This window comes from Tachypleus tridentatus, chromosome 12 (assembly GCF_004210375.1).
Source record: "Tachypleus tridentatus isolate NWPU-2018 chromosome 12, ASM421037v1, whole genome shotgun sequence".
Lineage (NCBI taxonomy): Eukaryota > Metazoa > Arthropoda > Merostomata > Xiphosura > Limulidae > Tachypleus > Tachypleus tridentatus.
In genome coordinates, this window is record NC_134836.1 from 66,064,835 (window position 1) to 66,086,055 (window position 21,221).

Sequence of the window (21,221 nt, forward strand, 5' to 3'; positions counted from 1 at the left end):
CTCGTGCCTCACCTGAGGGAGTTCTTGCATGCGTATACCGCGGCTCACTACATGTACACGTCATTTACATGTCTAAAACACCCAATCAGATTTTCCTCTGTGTAATATAGCACGAACAGATTGGAAAGTGTTACCAGGTCAGACGAATGTGCTTCATTTGACACGCTATTTCTTAGAAGAAAAAGAAAATAAAGAGAGAGGAAGAAGTAAGTTCTTCAAGCTTGAAGGTGGAAAACGAATAATATTTGACTTTGCAATTGAATATAAAAATCTTGTTTTCTTTATGAACCTCGATTAGCAATAATAGATGAAGCATCTTAATAAGGTTTAATAAGTTTCATGATATGTTTATAAAATAGAACATTTTAATAGTAAAACGGAAAGTGTAGCTAGTTACGGCGTATATTTTACACATGTTGTTACAAAAGCAATTCAATATCACATCCGAAGCTATATTTATTCACACGATAACTTAGACTTTTACGAAACAAATCCAAAGTAAGCTCTTAATTTTAGCAGGTAGGTTTCCACTGTCATTCGGATTATATGATCTAAAATTTATTTTTTACTATCCAGTTTGTAAGTTCAAATATTTTTTTAAATTATTATTGTTAAAAAAGTACCAGCGTTAAAGAACGTAAAATGTTATGTTGTGAGCCACCCGTTCCACTATTTTGAGGCGTACAATATGAACCGTTCGTCCGACACAAAGGTGCACTTGCAACGCGTACCATTAAGTTTAGCTTTTGTTTGGTAATTACTTTAGTTACTTTGCTATCGACAGCCTTCGCTTAATTGTGAGCCCTCATCGGCATAATATTGATATGGCTGCAAAAGTAGAATAATTCACGTGACGATTAATTCCAATATTCCTTAATGAGAAAAGTAACCCAATAGTTGACGATAGCTGTTGCTAACTAGATGCCCTCCTTGTAGTCCATGACCAAATGGTTAAGGCACTTGACTCGTAATCTTGCAAGAGCTTTCGAATAAACTGAAAGCCACAATTGGGAGACTTTAGTCGGCTGTAGATGATTAACAAAGCGACAATTAAAGTAGTAGTAATGAAAAAACAAATGTTTACAAACATTTCGATAATTAAATAAGTCGTCGGCAGTGATATGTGTATTTGTTTTTAGTAAACAAGCTATACAATGGGCTATTTGTGCTCTGCCCACCACGAGCATCGAAACGCGATTTCTAGGGTTGTAAATGCTCAGACTGATATATAATTTTTACCCCAACCTGTGAGAAATGGTTGTCTCTAGATTATTTTTTTTAAAATGCTAATTGTTTCTTTGGCTAAGAAATTTTGTAAAATTTATACATTATACTATAATGGAACTCTTGCTTATATGATACTGGAAAAACTTCTTATTACGCAATGTGCAACACCCATCTTTGAAATGTTTATCCCGTGTACATGTGGATTTGCAATAGAGATAACTATTTTTCCGTTTCCCGTTACGGAGAACATTATTCTTCTCCATTCTTAGGGTGCAGATATTACGTCATGAATATGTCGTTCACGGTTCTAACGCATTGTTGCCTCGTGTGATCGTCTAATCACTATAAGCTGAAAATAGTTCCGGTTTGTGGCGCTAAGTGCGTAGGATTTACGCTAAAACAAAAACTGTGATTTTCCGCAACACAAAATACGGGCTTAACTAATACTTCATCTATCATAATAATGGAATAAATATATCTATGAAGAGCATTCCATTGTTCACTCGCATAGGTGTTAAGTATGGTTTTCAGTCACTTGTGTTGTATATTGTACGTTAAAATAATAAATAATTTATCAAATAATACTTTTGAAACTTTGACTAACATAATGATACGAAGAAAGTTAAAAATCTGTGCATTTTACGTTTTACACGTAAGCATTAAGTATGCTTAACACAAGCATTAAAAAGATATACCTTAATAGCACATGGAAGTTAACAGGATACGTGTGTGAAGTATCTGAAATGAAGATATTGAATGGAGCTGAGGGAAAAACGTTGATTTGTAGTAATCTTAAATGATATTATTTTAGTATAGCATCAGTTTCGTTTTTTTTATAGACTTGGGTAAAGTTAATTAAGAGATATCTGCATTAGCTGGCTCTAATCCAACGAATCATGGGATTAATCGTCACATTATAACGCCCCCACGGCTGAAAGGGCGAGCATGTTTGGTATGATGGGGATTCGAACTCGCGACACTCAGATTACGAGTCGAGTGCCTTATCTACCAGGCCACGACGAGGCGGAAAGATAGAAGACTTGAACGTCACTTATAAATCAGACGCAGCCTCAGAGTTAACTCAAAATTAATAGGAGCGCGGGCTTTTTTTTTTTTATATGTGGTTACGACCGTTAACTACAGCCGTATGGAACGATAATCACAAGGTCATGTCTAGTCCACATAACACCAAGTTTTATAAAGTTTAATTTTAACTCAGTAATACATAATTATCTAATTACCAATCTAAATGTGAACAGAACCGAACACCAATATAACACTTCTATGATGGCCTGAGAAATAAAATAACTTTTTTCTAGATTCTCTTTAATTATTTCAACAACAAGAACAAAATTAAAACTACATACACATGTAGTAAAAAAAGAAGCTAAAAAGACTTATGACAGAGTAGCTAGCTTGTTAACCCTGTGCGGATCCATTTGCTCCAGGTTGAGATTCTGTGTCCATATTTATAGCTTACTTAAGGATACTGTTAGAGCTATGTTCTTGGTAAAAGTCAGTCGTTATTCTGGAATTGCTATAAAGAAGAGCATAATAATCTTAAAAATTAAGCAATGAAAGATTATTCGAGACGTTTTGTGTATCATAAACCTAATAGATTAGGCCTAAAACATTTAAGCCTTAAATGTGTTTAACGGATTTTACGGTGTTATATTTGGAGAAATAAAACTGTTACAGTTCTTTTAATAAGTAACTTCACACAAACTATAACACATGAACATTACTAACAGCCTGTTTACGTTCATCAGTACTGAACACACTAGTCATCAGCACCCGCTCCGAGCTTTGAAGTAACTCTAATTCAACACTGTGGGTTGGCTGTTTCTTTATTATAGCCACAAAGTGCACATCGCGATTTTCATGTAACGGAATGTGATTCGTGAACCTTCGGATTCACAGTCCGGCAAATTGTTAATGGGCCACGTCCGGCACATCCAGATGGTACTGAATTATGCGCAGAACGAGACAAATTCATTAACATGTGACATGTGATTAAAATTCTCAGTCTAACTCCTTATGCTCGGAGCTTATTGAGCACATTGTAATTGCATCATTCTGCAACACATGAAACATAGCTTTGTTACTAGATGTACTTCTGAAAGTGTTCTGTTTTAAGAGTAAATACAACCAAAATTAAGAGTAACAAAAATTTTAAATTCATGCTCCTCAAGTTCACATGTCGCGATGTGTTGTAGCCTACGTAATGTACAATTCTTCTCGTGATTCATAGCATGCGCACATTTTATTAATGTCTCGGCTACACAAATTGCAATATTTAATGTTCCTCATGTGACATCATTTTAGTATCTACTGACTAAGTCACACATTTGTATAATAATGCGAGTGGATAAAACAGGTGACCGTTCCTTTTAACTTTCGCCCTCCCTCCTTCGAAGAAATGATTATTAATACTTATTTTTCTCCATTTTCTAAAGTGTGTTTTATTATATACAAGAAAACATATCATTCCCTTAGTCTAAACACAACAAAGAAAAGCATATTTGTTATTATTTTATTATATATTTTTTCTTTCTAAACAGTTTTTGTTCTGTGTGTAGTTAATATACTGTTCTAATTTAAAATTAATTAATGTTTTATTTTACACAATTCTAAATTTTTGAAGCACAGGAGGTTTTGTTTGTTTGTTTTGAATTTCGCGCAAAGCTACTCGAGGGCTATATGCGCTAGCCGTCCCCAATTTAGCAGTGTAAGACTAGAGAGAAAACGTCACCAATGATGTCGTCAGAGGTTAGAGTATAAAAAATTAAACCTTAAAAAAGGCATTCCATTTTATTATGGTAATTAGATAATATGCTGAGCTGTAAGGCTGAAAACTTATAACACTAAAACAGGTTTTAATACCTGTGGCGAGTGGAGCACAAAAAACTCATTTTATTGCTTTGTATTTAACAATAAAGAATGTCCCCCGCTAGTACAGCGGTATGTCTCCGGATTTACAACGCTAAGATCAGCGGTTCGATTCCCCTCGGTGGGCTGAGTAGATAGCCCTATGTGGCTTTGCTATAAGAAACGCAAAGAAAAAAGTATACGAAATATATGCATACTAATCATTTGAAGTTCTTGTATTAAATAAACTTGTTTGTTTTGAATTTCGGGCAAAGCTACACGTGGGCAATCTGCGCTAGCCGTCCCTAATCTAGCAGTGTAAAACTCGAGGAAAGGCAGCTAGTCATCACCACTCACCGCCAACTCTTGAGCTACTCTTTTACTAACGAATAGAGGGATTGACCATCATATTATAAAGTCCCTAAGGCTGAAAGGGCAAGCATGTTTTGGTGTGACGGGAATTCGAACCTGCAACCCTCAGATTAGAGAAACTTTCAACAAATTATTGCCTTTAGCGTCTACAACAACAGTGAATAAATAATCAAAATGAAGAGATAATCATTTTAAGCTCAAAAAGCAATACGAAAACATTTTTTTTGAGCTAAGATCAAAGAAATATGGAAACCAAAATAATGTTTTAGCACTTACAGCACATCACAGGTGAGCTCTGTTCAAAGTTGTACATACTGTTAAATACTCTATGATTTTGGATACTCGCTATGTCGTTTCAGTCCATGTTGCAAAGTTCGGTCAAGCTCTATTTGACGATCATTTATCTTGAAAACAACCTTGTAGTTTACTTTTGATCTCAAATGTCCAGCTTTGGGGCTGTCGTGTCGCAAGCACACTATTCCTCCCTGTTGCTTTTCGTAAACCATCTTGTGTTGGAGAACGACGGTTTCCAATGTGCGTTTGAACAGCCCAGTTGCAAATCTGTGTTCGGCACCTATTGAAGTAAGTTGGGTGCTCTGAAAACAAAAGGGATTTTGGGCTGCTTGCCGTACCCTAATTTAACATAAACATTACCTGAAAATATTTTATTGAATATCTTTTTATTTTAGTATATCAAATGATAGGTTTGGAAAAAAACATCGTGAAATATTTCTACCAACAAAATTCGAATTTACGATTTTTGTCTACAAAGAAGATTTATTCTTTAAACTGTTTTGAATGCTTTTTTTTCATTTCCCCTGCATGGCCAGGTGGTTAAGGCGCTCGACTCGTAATCTGAGGGTCGCGGATTCGAATCCCAGTCGCACTAAACATGCTCGCCCTTTCAGCCGTGGGGTCATTATAAGTGACGGTCAATCCCACTATTCGTTGGTAAAAGAGTAGCCCAAGAGTTGGCAGTGAGTACTGATGACTAGTTGTCTTCCCTCTAGTCTTACACTGCTAAATTAGGGACGGCTAGCGCAGATAATCCTTGTGTGGCTTTGCCCGAAATTCAAAAACAGTCCTCCTGCCTTCTTCATTTCTGTTTTTCCTCGGTGGACTCAGCAGATAGTCCAATGTGTCTTTGCTAAAAAACACACACACACACTTTTTTATTTTGTAACTGTAATCCTATTTTGTATTCTCAAGGTAGACATTTCTCATACTAGATTTTTTACAATGCATTTCAAGAAAAGACCTTAAACAGGAGTGATTTTGAACAGTAGAAAATTTTGAAAGTGCTTGAGTTTTGCGTCTCTTTTAGAATTTCATTGCACCTTTTGTGTTTTGCCCCGTGTGCTAAGTTTTTACTAGAATTATGACCTTGTGTTATCATACAGGTATTTTTTTCTTTTTTCTACGATTTATAGCTTTATATTTTTACATCTAGGTGTCTGCTGGTTCTTTCTGTTGACCAGAACTTGGTAAAATTATTACAGCATGTTTATATTCAGTTGAGACGAAGTTAACGTCTTGGGTAAGTTTTTTACAGTGTATTTTCAATCAGTTGAGATATAGCGAACGACAAATATTAATTGTTGTTACAGTGTTCCTAGTTAGTTGAGACATAGCTAACGTCAAACGTTAGTTGTTGTTACAGTGTGTTTTCAATCAGTTGAGACATAGCTAACGTCAGACATTAACTGTTGTTACAGCATATTTTCAATCAGTTGAGACACAGAAAGTTTAACTTGTAGTTTTGGTAACCAGCTACAGACCACTCAGCTTTGATTGCTTTTCGATGAATGTACACTTTTGTAGGTGTTGAAAATAATTCGTGGTACGCTCGATAAGTACACACTGCAAAACATTTCGACTGAAAACATATGCTTAAGCAATGTCTTAGCAAAATAATAGTAGGCATCTCTGGGGTAAGTAAATGTTTGAATTCGAGTTTTAAGGTTTGGTTTGAATTTCGCGCAAAGCTACACGAGAGCTATCTGCGCTAGCCGTCTATAATTTAGCAGTGTAAGACTCAAGGGAAGGCAGCTAGTCATCACCACCCACCGCTAACTCTTGGGCTACTACGAATTGTGGGATTGACCGTCATATTATAACGTCCCTAAGGCTGAAAAGGCGAGTATGTTTTGGTGTGACGGGAATTCGAACCCGCGATCCTTGAATTAAGAGTCGAGTGCCTTAACTACCTGGCCATGCTGGGCCTCGAGTTTCAAGTCTGATAAAACTTGTGTAATAGTAGCGTTTCCTATTCAAACGTATTTTGAATATATTTCGTATTATACTATAAATATATTATATTTTGTTTGTTTATTTTAGAATTAAGCACGAAGGTACACATTGGACTGTCTGCACTATGCTCACCACGGGTATCGAAATCCAGTATTTAGCAATGTGAGTCCGCGGATATATCATTGTACCACTTCGGGGGACATGTAATATATATAAATATCTAAATGTTTAAAAGTTAATTCTCGTGAATAATATCCTGTATCAAAACCTGTCACTGAACGTAACTGCTCTTTCAGCCGTGGGGATGTTATAATTTGACGATCAGTCTTATGGTTTTTGGTAAAAATTATTCCAACAGTGGGCAGTATTGGTTAGTCATTCCCTTTCTAGTCTATCATTTCCAAAAATGTGTTACCAGTTGATCGACAGCAAGATTATGGACTCATAACTCTTAAATCTTCGGTTCGATTTTCTTTTTTGAAGAAAACGCAGATAAGCTGTTATCTAACTTTGGGATGAAACAAAACGAACAAATTTCAATTTTTCCACTGTCATAGCGGCAACTCTGTGGGCTCTTAACTCTGAGACACTGCTGGGCAGAGCAAAGAGAGGCCCTTGTGTAACTTTTTGCTTCAACCAATTAACCAACCTACGCAAATAACCTTAATGTCAACATTATTCAGCTCAACGCTTGCACTTTTAGGTTGTTATGATTGTACTGAAAGATGTCTCAGCCAGAATGTGTTTCTGTTATTATTATTTTAATTTCAAACTCAACACTACAAAGTCTCGTGAATTCGAAATCGGAGTGTTACCACAGTGAGCGTTCTTTGCTCATCAGATAAATTATTCATAAGTCTTTGGATTCAATAAATCTCGTTAGACCGTTTTCTTCTCGCAACAAAACGCACGAGAACGCAATCAATACAACTATATCGCGCACGTAAAAATAGTTTCGACCATTTCACTTATATTACGTTACAAGACGTTTCGACCATTTCACTTATATTACGTTACAAGACGTTTTTACACATCTTTAAACAAAACAAAGACACGTCGAAGATAAATGTCCGGTTAAAGGAAATAAGGGCTTTATATCATATTCTTTAGAAACCCAAAAAACCTGACGTTAAGTAATGATGGGTTAGAGAAAGAGATGACTTTCGTTTCTATACAATGAAGGTATGAATATTAATCAATGTCGAACAAGAGACAGAACCTACCATGATGTATTGTTACAAGAATGTGCATCAGCTTTTATAAAGAAAAAACAATACTAGTTTAAAATGTCAATGAAATTTAACTAATTTTCGCCACATCTCGTAGCGAAACGTGTTTAAGATTATTCAGCCGTTATTCGAGTTGTTAACTATTGTTTATTTAACGTTTGTCTTTTTCAAACGTTTTTCATCCATTTGTACTCCACTCCTTAATTATGTTTTCAAACGCAAAGCCACACAGTGGATGACACCATGCAACACAACTTTTGTTCCTGGATACTATGTGTTATTTCATAATTGTTTATGTTGTAAAAGTACAGAAAATGCTCATTATTCTCTTCAAACTTTGCTTTTGGGACCTGGATAATGAAATTTAGAAATTAGTCTATTTTCTATGTAAAAACAGGCAAATTTACAGATTTTTATTTACATAAGGTCTGAATAAAACAACATATGAATAAAGATTTACATGTATTTATACTAAAGTTATACAAAAATGTTTAGAAGTGAGTAGTTTTTTGAGATTTGCGACTGTAAGGTAAATCATTTTCATGTATCAGCCCTTCAAAATAGTCTCCCATCGTGTTTTCGTTATACGTTCCCAAGTCACAAAAGCAAAGTTTGAGGAGAAAAATAGGTTTTTTGATTTACTTTAGGCATAAGCAATTGGGAAATAACACTTTCTAACCAGGAACAAGGAAAAGTAAAAATTTTGTTACATATTGTTATCTGCATTGTGCCCTTTGTGGAATTTGGTTTGTTTTGAATTTCGCGCAAAGCTACACGAGGGCTGTCTGCGCTAACTGTCCATAATTCAGCAGTGTAAGACTAGAGAGAAGGCAACTAGTCATCACCACCCACCGCCAACTCTTGGGTTACTCTTTTACCAACAAATAGTGAGTTGAACATCACATTATAACGCCCTCACGGCCGAAAGAAGAAGCATGTTTGGTGTGACAGGGATTCGAACGCGTGACTCTCGGGAGTCGAGTGCCTTAACCACTTGGCCATGTCGGGTCTCCCTTTGTACGAATCGAGCCATCAGTTTTAAAGTTATAAACCACCAAATTTACCTTGTCACACCAGGGAGATAACTTTTTCTTTAATGAGCTTTTAATTTTGGTTTGCGTTGTTGAAATAATGATATCACTATACTGACAACATATGGAGGACAAGAGATATAAACTGAAGTACAGTGGTTATCTCACCAGGCCACTTACATTTAGTAATTATTATTTTGTTTCCCTCCTTTGAAAATAGCCTAACCTTTCCAGCCAACTTCACAGAACTCGCTTTTTTACAAGTGTTTATTAATTCTAAAAGCACGTTATTATAAAACCTGGAATCGCTCATTTCAACGGTAGTGGATCTACCATCCCATGCATAAGCGGATTTATCCAAGCCCAAGAAACAGGTGGTGAATTCAAACCTGATTTCAATTAGTGTTTTATACGCATACGGGCTCATGGGTTGTCACCTCATTATTCTGAGCAGCAGCAGGAGGTAATGAAGCCCAAACCTGCAGCGTTGACAACAGAACCTCAATGGAGTAATAAAAAGAATACTGAATTACGTAGAGATTTTTCAAGCGTCATAACAAGATAGTAACCAGCAGTCTTGGAGACAAAACAGAATGGACCTTTTGTTCTGCAAACAAAATGTCCTTGTACGACTGATTGGTGAAAATCCTGAGTTACTGAAGCGCTCTGAAGTGATGACGTCTTCTTGGGCTGACTGGTTGTCATGATGTAGCGAAATCCGGTGCGATTGTTGCTTTTTTTCTTGTTTTGTCGTGGACCTGAGAAGTGACCTTTATAGTTTCTAAAGTTTTCTGACCCCTTCACAAATATAACGAATAAAACATGGCAAGAAGTAACCAGCGGTGCTATGAATAACTAATTGTGTGATCCCTAGTTGAGAAGCGTTTTTATCAAGAGGAAATGTTGGTTGATTGCACAACAATCACAATTAAAGAACAAAAAAATTAACATAAGAAAAACATGGTCACCATGTAAACAGTAGTTGAATACTTTATGTTTATAGAAATTACTTATTGTGAAAGAGAAATTTAGAAGTACTAATTCCTGTAAACATTTTCAAAATATAATTTTATATTTTGCAAAACGAGCTACTTAAGAGTCTACCAATATAATTTCGTTTTCTTGACAATTTACATTTTTCAATTGCGCATTGCAATAATTTTGAAAATTTCCCAAAGAAGCAAGCTTCTTTTATGGCATTTTGAAAATCGCTACAATAATCTAATAAATAACTAACATCTCGGCCCAGTTCAACAACTGTTTTATAAAAATATTATAGAATAAACTGATAACAATTCATGCAAATAATTTAATGTAAAAAGAAACAATAATTCTTTACGTTTATTTCGTGCATGTAAACCTGTAATTACGAATCAAGGCACGATGGAATTTCAGTAAAACGGTAAAAAATATACAAATTATAAATAATTATAATATAAATATAAATTAATTATTAACTATTGGAAGTATTTATCGTTTATTTATTTCAGCAAAAATATTTACATAGAACCTCGAATAGCCATAATACTCCCATTATACAACAACAAGGCGATACGAATAATTAAGTAAATTATAGACTTATTTCATTATTATTAATTATTTCTAAACTATTAGAAAAACTGAAAAAAGCATGATGTCAAGATTTTTAAATAGTTTTTTTTTATCGTGAATATTAATTCGTTCAGCATGACCAGGTGATTAGGGCGCCCGACTCGTACTCGGAGGGTCATTGGTTCGAATTCCCCCACACCAAACATGCTCGCCATTTCAGCCGTGGGGGCGTTATAATGTGACGATCAATCCGACTATTCGTTGGTAAAGGAGTAGCCTAAGAGTTGGCGGTGGATAGTGAGGATCTAGCTTTCTTTCTTCTAGGGGCCCGGCATGGCCAAGCGCGTTGAGGCGTGCGACTCGTAATCTGAGGGTCGCGGGTTCGCATCTGCGTCACGCCAAACATGCTCGCCCTCCCAGCCGTGGGGGCGTTATAATGTGACTGTCAATCTCACTATTCGTTGGTAAAAAGAGTAGCCCCAGAGTAGGCGGTGGGTGGTGATAACTAGCTGCCTTCCCTCTAGTCTTACACTACTAAATTAGGGACGGCTAGCACAGATAGCCCTCGAGTAGCTTTGTGCGAAATTCTAAAACAATCTTTCCTCCAGTCTTACACTGTTAAATTAGAGACGGCTAGTGCAGATATCCTTCGTGTAACTTTGCGTGAAATTCAAAATAAACAAACAAATCTTTTACACAGAGAAAAAATATTAAAAACGTTAATATGGGCATACATCAGAGAGTACATAGCAATATAATCAATCACTTTGTCTTCTGCTGAGAAACATAAGCTAAAAAAAGAGGTTACATTAGGTTTGTCTCCCAGCGGGTTAGCCTTAGGTTTTCAGGGTGCAGTTCTAAAGAAGACGGTTCGATTCTCTGCAGTGGATAGAGTGTATAAAGTTAACTGTTTTGCTTTGCGTTAAAAACAACAACAACGAAAACGTCCAACATCATTATGTACAGGTGTCCTTTGTACATACTATTTACACCCTCTCCCCGAAAAAAACAAGCTAATTTGCGCGCGCTTTCAACGCTAAAAAAATCGAGTTTTGATACACCTAGTGGGCAAAAGACACAAATAATCTGTTGTGAGCTTTGTATTTAAAACACAACAATCAACCAAAGAAAGAAACACAATATTCAACACTAAAAATAAAAACAAAGTATATGGCTTGGTACGGCTAGGTGGTTAGGGCGCTCGTCTCGCAGTCTGAGGGTGACGAGTTCGAATCACCGTTATACCAAACATGTTCGCCCTTTCAGCCGTACGTTATAGTGTAACGGCAAATCCCACTATTTGTTGGTATTTGTAGCCCTAGAGTTGAAGTCCCTTCCATCTAGTTTTACACTGCTAAATTACGGACGACTAACGCCGATAGTTCTCGTGTAGCTTTGCGAGAAATTTAAAATTAAAACAAACTGTTTTTTGAATTCGGTGTTCTAAGATATTTACGATTGATGTGCAAAATATTAAGCTACTCAATAAACTCGATTAAACAGTTTGAGTTAAAGGGTGATTTTATTATAGTAAAGATACGTTTAGTGTTGTTGTACTTCGGTATTAAGAACAAATCTATATAAAGGGCTGGTCTGTCCTCTGCTCATCACGGGTATCGAAACTCAGTTTATACCGGTATAAGTACTCAGACATACCACTGTGCCATTAGGGGAACACTTAATAAAGACTTCTGAGATGCACTGCGTGCACTATTTTCTTAATAGACCATATATAATTTCGCTTTTGTTTTCTTCTAAAGTTGTGTGTGTTTTCTTTTAGCAAAGTCACATCGGGCTATCTACTGAGCCCACCGAGGGGAATCGAACCCCTGATTTTAGCGTTGTAAATCCATAGACTTACCGCTGTTCTAAACTTGTATATTTCTAAATACTTTAAGTATTTACACAATTTTTTGAAACCTTTCCTTTTAGTCTCAACCCCTTATGATAACAATGCATGCTCAAGGTCACACGCGGGCTTTACCTAATTCTAGACACTAATATAAGAGATATTACTTTGATACTGTATGAAAGCCGTATAATTAATCCAAGTATTATAGATCTTTGAAGTCTGAAGCAGTTCAAAGCCAACAATTACTATATCACACTCTGATGATTAATCAGGAATTCCTTAAAGAAATTCAGTCTTACTTATATACCTGTTGTTGCTTTTGCTGTGATGAGAAAAATATGTTTTCGCATCGTGATTTTCCTTTTGTTAGCCCTAACGTATTATTGTTCAAGGATGGGAAAGGTGTAACCAGGTTGTTTTATGTCGTATGAAAGACAAATAAATTCGAAATAGTTTGATTGTTCCTCCATCAACAGTCTTTACATATTTGTTTTAATTGTTATTGAGCCCATTGCATGAGTACTTCAGATAATCATAAGAGAATGTTAAATATAGATAACTGTCTCGAATGTTTTTGTTATAGACGCCTGGAAACTAATTGGTTGAAACAAATACCGCACCTTTGTTACAAAACGTCATTACATGTTCGTCTAAGTTTCAATTACTTCCGAAATAGATCAACATTTTAGAAGCGAATATTTACATTGATAACAATAATAGACGATATATTTATTGCATTTATAGCGCATTTAACAAACAATGTTTGTTAGAATGACACAACTACAGTGGGAGAGCATTAAGGTCACGGACTTGCAACGCTAAATTAAAAACTCGATTCCCTGCGGTGGGCACATCAATACCCTATCGTGGCTTTACTCCAAAACAAACTAACCAAACAAGCGAAGTAATACTGTGCTTATAACTTAACTCTTAGAAGAAGAAGAGAAAAAATAAAAGATTGAGAAAATAAAATCCCGTTTCTTGTGTTTGATTTTTTTAATATTTTAATTTAAAAAATATTGTTATTTTTTCTATTACAAATCAATACGAATATTATAATTTCCGTTCGTTGAAGAATACGTAGGTTGCATGTTAGTCTTAAGAATCACTTTTTACACACGTCTGAGCATGATAACACTCAACTGACAAAGGTACAAAACACTATTGGAGCTGCGGTCGAGGATGTGACACGGGTTTGGTGACATTAAATTATTATGATCCCAGTTTATTCGGTCATCTTTCTCTTGCACACAATCATCGACTTTCACGTGTGGCTCGAAACTTGTGAACGTTTGGAAGTACGAGTTTTCATCATCTGAAAACTGTTGTTTATTACATTTATACCAAGAAATATGACTAGAATACCTCAAAACAGATGAACAGTTTGTACGTTTGATGTTAAGTAAGAAGGTACACAATAAGTTATCTGTGTTAGCGTTGTAAGCCCGTAGACATACTGTTGTGAATCTGGAGTACAAAAATTTATGAAAGGTGTTATAGTGCTGTGTTTTTTTTTCATTAAAAAGTTAGATGATAAAATAAATAAATAAATCAAATTACTGATAGTTTTTATAATAATAAAAAACAATAATAACAATAATATTGATTGTTACAAGTTCCATCTATTGTTTCATTGTTAATTACCATAAGTTTGGTTAATGGTTTATACTCTTATTGACAGATAAAAAATTCTATTAAGCTTTTCCGACTCCTCCCTGGTGTAGATCTCTATTAGAGGACTTACAAAGTTAGAAACAGAGTTTCGATACCCGTGGTGGGCAGAACACAAATAGCCCATGTTGTACCTTTGTACTTAATTTCAGACAGAAAAACGAAGAAACAAAACCTCCCTGAGATAATAAATATTTGTTTTTTAATTTCGTGCAAAGCTGCACGAGGGCTATCTGCGCTAGTCGTCTCTTATTTAGCAGTGTAAGACTACAGGGAAGGCACCTAGTCATCAACACCCACCTCAAACTCTTGGACTACTCTTTTACCAACTAATAGCAGGATTGACCGTCACATTATAATGGATCTCGGCTGAAAAGGCAAGCATGTTTGGTGTGACGGGAATTCGAACTCGCCATCCTTATGTAAATGAAAACGTGCAAATTTGCCCGTTTTCATATGGAAAATAGGTCAATTTCTAAATTTCATTATCTAGATCACAAAAGCAAAGTTTGAAGGGAATAATGGCTATTTTCTGCACTTTTACAACATAAGCAATTAAGAAATACCACATACTATCCTGGAACAAAATTTATGCTACATAATGTTATTGGATCATACAAAAGTAACCCAAGTAACAGAGCACTTAAGAATGGGAAACAGGGTAGTACAGAGAACCAGTATATTAGTGTAAATGGAAAATTCATAAATAATGACATTCAGTGGAAATAAAATTAGCAAAATTGTATTCTACTTCTGGTTACCAGGGGCGTAGCTAGAAATGGCTATTGGGAGGGGTTAGTTTGAGTGCTTGATGCAAGCGCCGCAGGCGCGAAACCATGCTAGGAGGTTCCGGGGGCATGCCCCCTCGGGAAAGTTTTTAATAAAAACATAAAAGAAAAGCTTGAATTATGCATTCTGAGACCACCTTTTTGGCAAATTTCAGAATGGCACACTGAGGTGTTTTTCTTATTTTTTTAATCATTAATAAATATATAGGCCTATATATATAACATATAACTTAAAGTTATCAGGCCCAGCTGTGTTATTGTTAGTAAGCATACGTAAAACATGGCTTATATGTCAAATTATAGACACATTTATTAAAAGAATAATTCATAGCTATACTATGTAGTGGATTTTATTTCCTTATATATTGTAACTTTACCGAAAAAATAAATTAAGATTATAAAATATTCAATGCTTTACACAATTAGAAAGAGTATTTTTAGTAATGAATTATTTTTCAATTATACCTAAAATTTTTACATTAAAAAAATGAAGAAATAAACAACCACAGCATACAATAAAAATACGAAAAATAACGGGAACTGTTTAAGACGAATAAAAGAAAACTTGGAGATGTTCTCTTAGAAATACATTATAAAGATGTATTAAATTATAAAATGTATCAATATTGTACTGAACATGAGAACTGGAAACACTAATTCTTATACGTAAATATTTTATATTTCTGAGTAAACATGATTTCCACGTAACGTATCAACACCTTCATAATATATGTGTTTCTGTTCACGTAGGAATGAAAGTAATGACTTTAATAACAAAAATCATTGCACAAGCACTGAATGCTGGCACAATATTGAAAACCAACTGGTTTCAAAATTCTAATAAAAACATGCTAAGTGCAGATGGTGTTTTTTTATTTTACATCATTCTCAGTTTGTCCATTGTGATTCAATACCAGAGGTGTGTCGGAAGTATTATTTCAATTCTATCTTTTGTCTCCTACATGTCAGAGCCGAAAAAGATTTTATTCAATAACATCACTTATCAGTTTGGCTGGATGATGAGAGACAAACGTTTCTACGAAAATATCTATAAACATGGTATAAAACTTATTAAATATTGCAATCTAAATGCTGTAAATTACTAAAATATTGTACAAGCTCAAAATTATTGTAAAACAAGATAGCTGCAGGTGTATTTCCTTTTACATATTCATCTAATTTCAACAATTTGGCTACAAATTAGAGGTGTATAAAAGATAAACCTGAAGGGTTTTATACACCCCTGATTTTCAGTAACATTGGACAAATTATTAGGAATCTGGAAAAAGAAAACATCTGCAGTTAAATTGTTTTTCTAATAATCAAACCTGACATTATATGTCTTAAAATTTACCTAGTTTTATGCTCCAAATCATCCCAACTAATATATTCTGACTTTTGATAACACTATGTATTACACCGTTGACGTGTAGGAATTCTATTCCCTGAAGAACCTACATGAGATGTAAATTTATTTCAAAGATAAATATTTTTAAATATCACTATAATTTTAATGCTTTGTTGTTTTCAATATTTTAAATATATATATTGTTATTTGAAGACAACAGCACAAACATCAAGTAGAACAAGAAATATTAAAGCTTGTTTATATCTATAACGAGCAGAAGTACCAAGCATTGATTGGGTTGATATATTAGTTGTTTTACCATATGCTGCCAAGATTAAAAAGTTCTTACTGATACTGGAGCACCTAACATAAAACTGGCTATGAGAAAAACGTGGACTTTTTAGGTTGAGATCAACCACCTTGAGTAATTGCTCCTGTGCAATTTTAAACTCAAATCATTTCCCAATTAAGGTATTTTCTCTTATATCACCGACAATAAAAACCTTGTTTAACCAGTGGAGATTCTAAATTGAAAAAAAATAACAAATAGTTTCCAGTTTTTAGCATAAAAGTGTTATTTTTGCCTTTATTTTCTATACATTAAAATTTATTATATAGGAAACAACTTCTTTTCGATGTAGTTCTTTGCTAGTTTGCTTCTTTACAAAGATGCACATATACACCTGCTCACATGTGTTTGTCTGTCTGTGATTCGTATTTGCAATGCAACGAATCGCCTCTCTTCTATGTGGTTTTTGTTACTTTGCCTCCTTAAATAGATGCACATACACGTGGACAAGTAATACTCAGGTGCACACCCTCAGGAGCATCTTGGTACATGTGCAAAATGACTGTCACATACAAGCACAGATTATTATTATTATATATAAGCAATGCTATTAATATAATAATGCTTGCATAACAAACATGGGAAAGGAACTGCAATAACTATTGAACAGACTTGTAATCATTGTAAATTGTAATCATTAAACATCTGTTAGAAAACAAAATTACAAAAACCTCTATTCATAACAGTCAATATAACATACTTCTTAACAAACTGATGATATTTCATTTTCGGACAGACGGGTTTGGGTGAGAACGTTATTCAATAAGCCAACTGCCAGATATTCCATTATTACCTAAACAAACAAAATTTAAAATTTCACTTACATTTTATTCTTTGGTAAAATCTCTCATAAACAATGAGACATAATATTTTTTTTCCTGACTTAAGATTCTGTCAGTAATCACATATCTAATACAAATACCAATACCAAAATAATTTTTCACGAGGTGAAAACTAAAGTAACTCTTAAAGAGTTAGATTTTTATTATCTAGAATATTGTCTCCCAATCATGTATTATTTAGAAACAGAATTTTTAAAAAGCAAACCTGTAAGAGTGATGTGTGAAACTATTGTTAAACCAATACTATTGCTCGAAATTGACTTACTAAGTTTAATAAAGATTAGTACCTTAACGTGCACTCTATGGAATGTAAACTTGAAAATACAAGCGAATTCACTAATGTGTAACACTAAGAACACTTGCCCAGAGTTCATCTCCTATGAGGTAACTGTCCAAGTAGTTGACTACGTTTGGGTGTTTCATTTCACGTAGGACTAACAGCTCAGTAATTAAATCTTCCTTATATGGTTGTTGCGATAAATAGATCTTCTTAACAGCAACTATCAACTCAGTTTCTCTATTTGTGGCTTCATATACAGCTGCTGAACCACTGAAATAATAAAAGAAGTATCAGTAGAATATGTAATGCACTGGTATGTAAAGACATATCTAAATTCTAGTGATAAAATTATTGTGCTTTGAGAAAAACAAACACAACGGATTATGATATGTTTTTAATCTTTGTAAAATTGTAAAAAATGAATGTTTATTTTATTATACAGAAATTAGAATATTATGCATAGTAAAATGGATAAAAACATAAATAGTAGGTTATACTGACACACGTAAGCACCACTCCGTCAAGTAACATTGATAACTTTTGAAAATGTGCTCTGTTACAATCGAGATGTACGCTTAGTGTGATGAGTTTTGAAACTTTTCAACTAAGCCTACATGCATTAATCAATCCATTGAAGTAAATGTATTATTTTAAGCAAAATAATATTAACGACACTACTGATTATTTTGCTTTATAAATCTTGTAAATTTCTGTTTGTTTCTTTTTTAATTTCGCGCAAAGCTACACGAGGGTTATCTGCGCTAGCCGTCCATAATTTAGTAGTATAAAACTAGAGGGAAGGCAGCTAATCATTATCGCTCATTGCCAACTCTTGGGCTACTCTTTAACGAATGAATACTTTAATTGATTGACACATTATTACACCCCTACAACTGAAAGGGCGAGCATGTTTGGTGCGACGGAAATTCGAACCCGCGACCTTCAGATGACGAGTCGAACGCCTTAACTACCTGACTATGCTAAGCCTACTAGTGACTGAACAAATGTACTTTAAAAGTTCGCAGGGCAATGATGTATTTCTACACTGTTATTTTATTCTTTATAACTTGCTAAATATTCCTTTTAAATCAAAATGCGCAATTATTTAGTTTCAAATGTTTAAACCTTTCTAAACTATGCAAAGAGGAATACACCAATTGAATCAAAAGCTCAATTTCAGTTAGTGAGGGAGAAATATTACAAACAGGGAACGGTTTCCAAAGGATAAAAAGAGGGGAATGAACACTACATACGAACGTCATGCAAACAATTAAACATTGAGAATTAGCACATACAGGACATAGAAGGTGAGAAATGGAAAGAAGGTTATCAGAGTTACACTCCCTAGCCACTGTAGTTTCTGGGAGGAAAGAATGATTCAGATAAAAGATAATATATGTGAGATGATAAAAAGTATGTGAAATAGTGCTGACTAATAATTCAGCCCGCTAATGTTCACATACTAAGAGGAAAAGGAAATAAATCTATAAGAAATGGTCAAACAAAGTTCAGATGGAAAGTGTAAAGCAGTAAGACAATGAAGGACCCCACTAACATTTTCAGTCTGAAAGATCAACATGTCACAGAATATAATGAATCTGGAAAAAAAGTTATCAAAACAGAAGTTTTGATAAAAATGGAACGTGTTGAACAAGGCATCTGATAATTGCTAACCGAAGAAATAGAGCTAGTAAGAGACTGAACAATACGAGGAACATTGAACCGCTGAGATGACGATCCACTGATCCAGAGATGAATGGCAGAAAACATTTCATTTATGATGATAAACTTACATGGATGAAATGAACTGAATATCACAACAAGTCTGATTTGCTCCCAAACACCAGATAAAGCTAAGCATGAAGCATGAGTAAAGGAATAGTGATATGATCAATATTACTAACAAAGGAAACGAAACACGGGTAGTTAGATAATTAACATAAACACAGATGAATCAGCCACTGAAAAAGTTGAATGGGAGAATCAACATACAGATATTTATTGACCAAGTTCTGACTAAAAGTGTTGATAGTCAGGGCAAGAGGATGAGGGACAAAAGACCAAAACAGAAGTAGTTTGTGGTCGAAGGATGCAGTAAAGCAATCGATGTAAGGAGTAACCCATTGAAGGCAAATCCACCTGAAGACAAGATGATTGAGAAATCTACTTAGACCTTGTTTGAAAATTCAAACTTAGTTTCCCATTGTATAGAGGTATCTGAAAGAGAGAATAAAACAATTTCATGTGAAATGTACAAAATATCACATCCTCAATCAGTTGGAACGTTGTTAGAAAAGCTAGTGAATGTGCAACAAAAATTAAACAAAATACCAACATGCGTTAAGTGGTATTGCTAAATAATTAGAGCTATTTTCAAAACATAACTTTTAATCTCTATTATTTTACTATAAATTACAAATTTACCTTTAAATCCATAAACCGTTCTTTTGCAACTTTTCACAAAATATTAAGTATTTATTCTTTGGACTCAATTTTCCGCATAACTGAAGAATTTCAAACCAAAAACTCAAGTACTGATAAGAGTACCTACCATATTCAAACCACCACACTTTTCTATAAGTTTAAATGCAGAAAAAGCTACTGGTCTACATATTACATTTAAACTTACGCTTGTCTTATTTCTTTTATAATAGTATATTTTTCGTTGGAATCGCCCACAGAAGCAAAACTTTTTAAATGTTTCCATAACTTCTTCTTCTGTCATTTGATTGTTCTTTGAGAAAATATAAAACAACAATTACTACACCACACAAATACGTGTTTATCAACAAATATTTAGAATGTAATGATTGTTGTGTAGAACATTCGACTTTACACTATGAAAGTTATGAACAAAGTCAGATCTCTTACTTAGACCAAGAATCAACCCCTTATGTTTTTGTTATAAATAACACCTCTTGCATTGTTTTTGCTGTTGGTAAAACGTAAGTTCACTTTATCACACTAAAAAAAAGATTGTCTACAATAATCGATAAATAATTTCACACATAATTAATGTAATTAGGTTCAAATGAAAGTGTTTTTGTTTTTTATGTAGTCTTGTTTAACTGACTAAGGGAATCTCATTACATTTAAATATTAAAAATTAATCGATAAATAATTTCACACATAATTAATGTAATTAGGTTCAAATGAAAGTGTTTTTGTTTTTTATGTAGTCTTGTTTAACTGACTAAGGGATTCTCATTAAAATACTACATTAGATGATTTAAGTTAAAATCTCACCAATAATTCATGAAGGAGTAGCTGACATGACGAAAGAGCTATCGCAACTGTAAATACTTCATAGTAAAATAAAAGGTTACTTAAGCCAAGTAAATATGTCTCTCCTTCAGGGCAACCTTGGTTGCATCTTTTATAGTCAGGATATCTGACAACAGAAAGCAGATTGAAAGTTGTTAAGTAACTAGATCTGTAATTTTCGTAACATGGTGATTAAATCATAAGTTTCATACACGTATTGATAATACAAATACACATTATTGTAGAAATCCGTAGAACCAACAACTGCTATTACACATAAGTAAGTACACAGCAACTGT

The 21,221-nt window shown here is 34.3% G+C and overlaps 1 protein-coding gene across 1 annotated transcript in view; it reads right to left on the reverse strand.

Moving 5' to 3' along the window:
• Positions 1–4,793: 4,793 nt before the first annotated feature.
• LOC143235649 (cell adhesion molecule Dscam1-like) overlaps positions 4,794–21,221 on the reverse strand; it is a 61,717-nt gene continuing 45,289 nt past the window's right edge. Inside the window, exons 10-13 of the mRNA XM_076473874.1 lie at positions 19,676–19,797; positions 17,742–17,928; positions 9,397–9,456; positions 4,794–5,063 (exon numbers count right to left, since the gene is read on the reverse strand). Coding sequence (XP_076329989.1) covers positions 4,794–5,063; positions 9,397–9,456; positions 17,742–17,928; positions 19,676–19,797 — 639 coding nt within the window. The remainder of the gene's footprint in view (positions 5,064–9,396; positions 9,457–17,741; positions 17,929–19,675; positions 19,798–21,221) is intronic.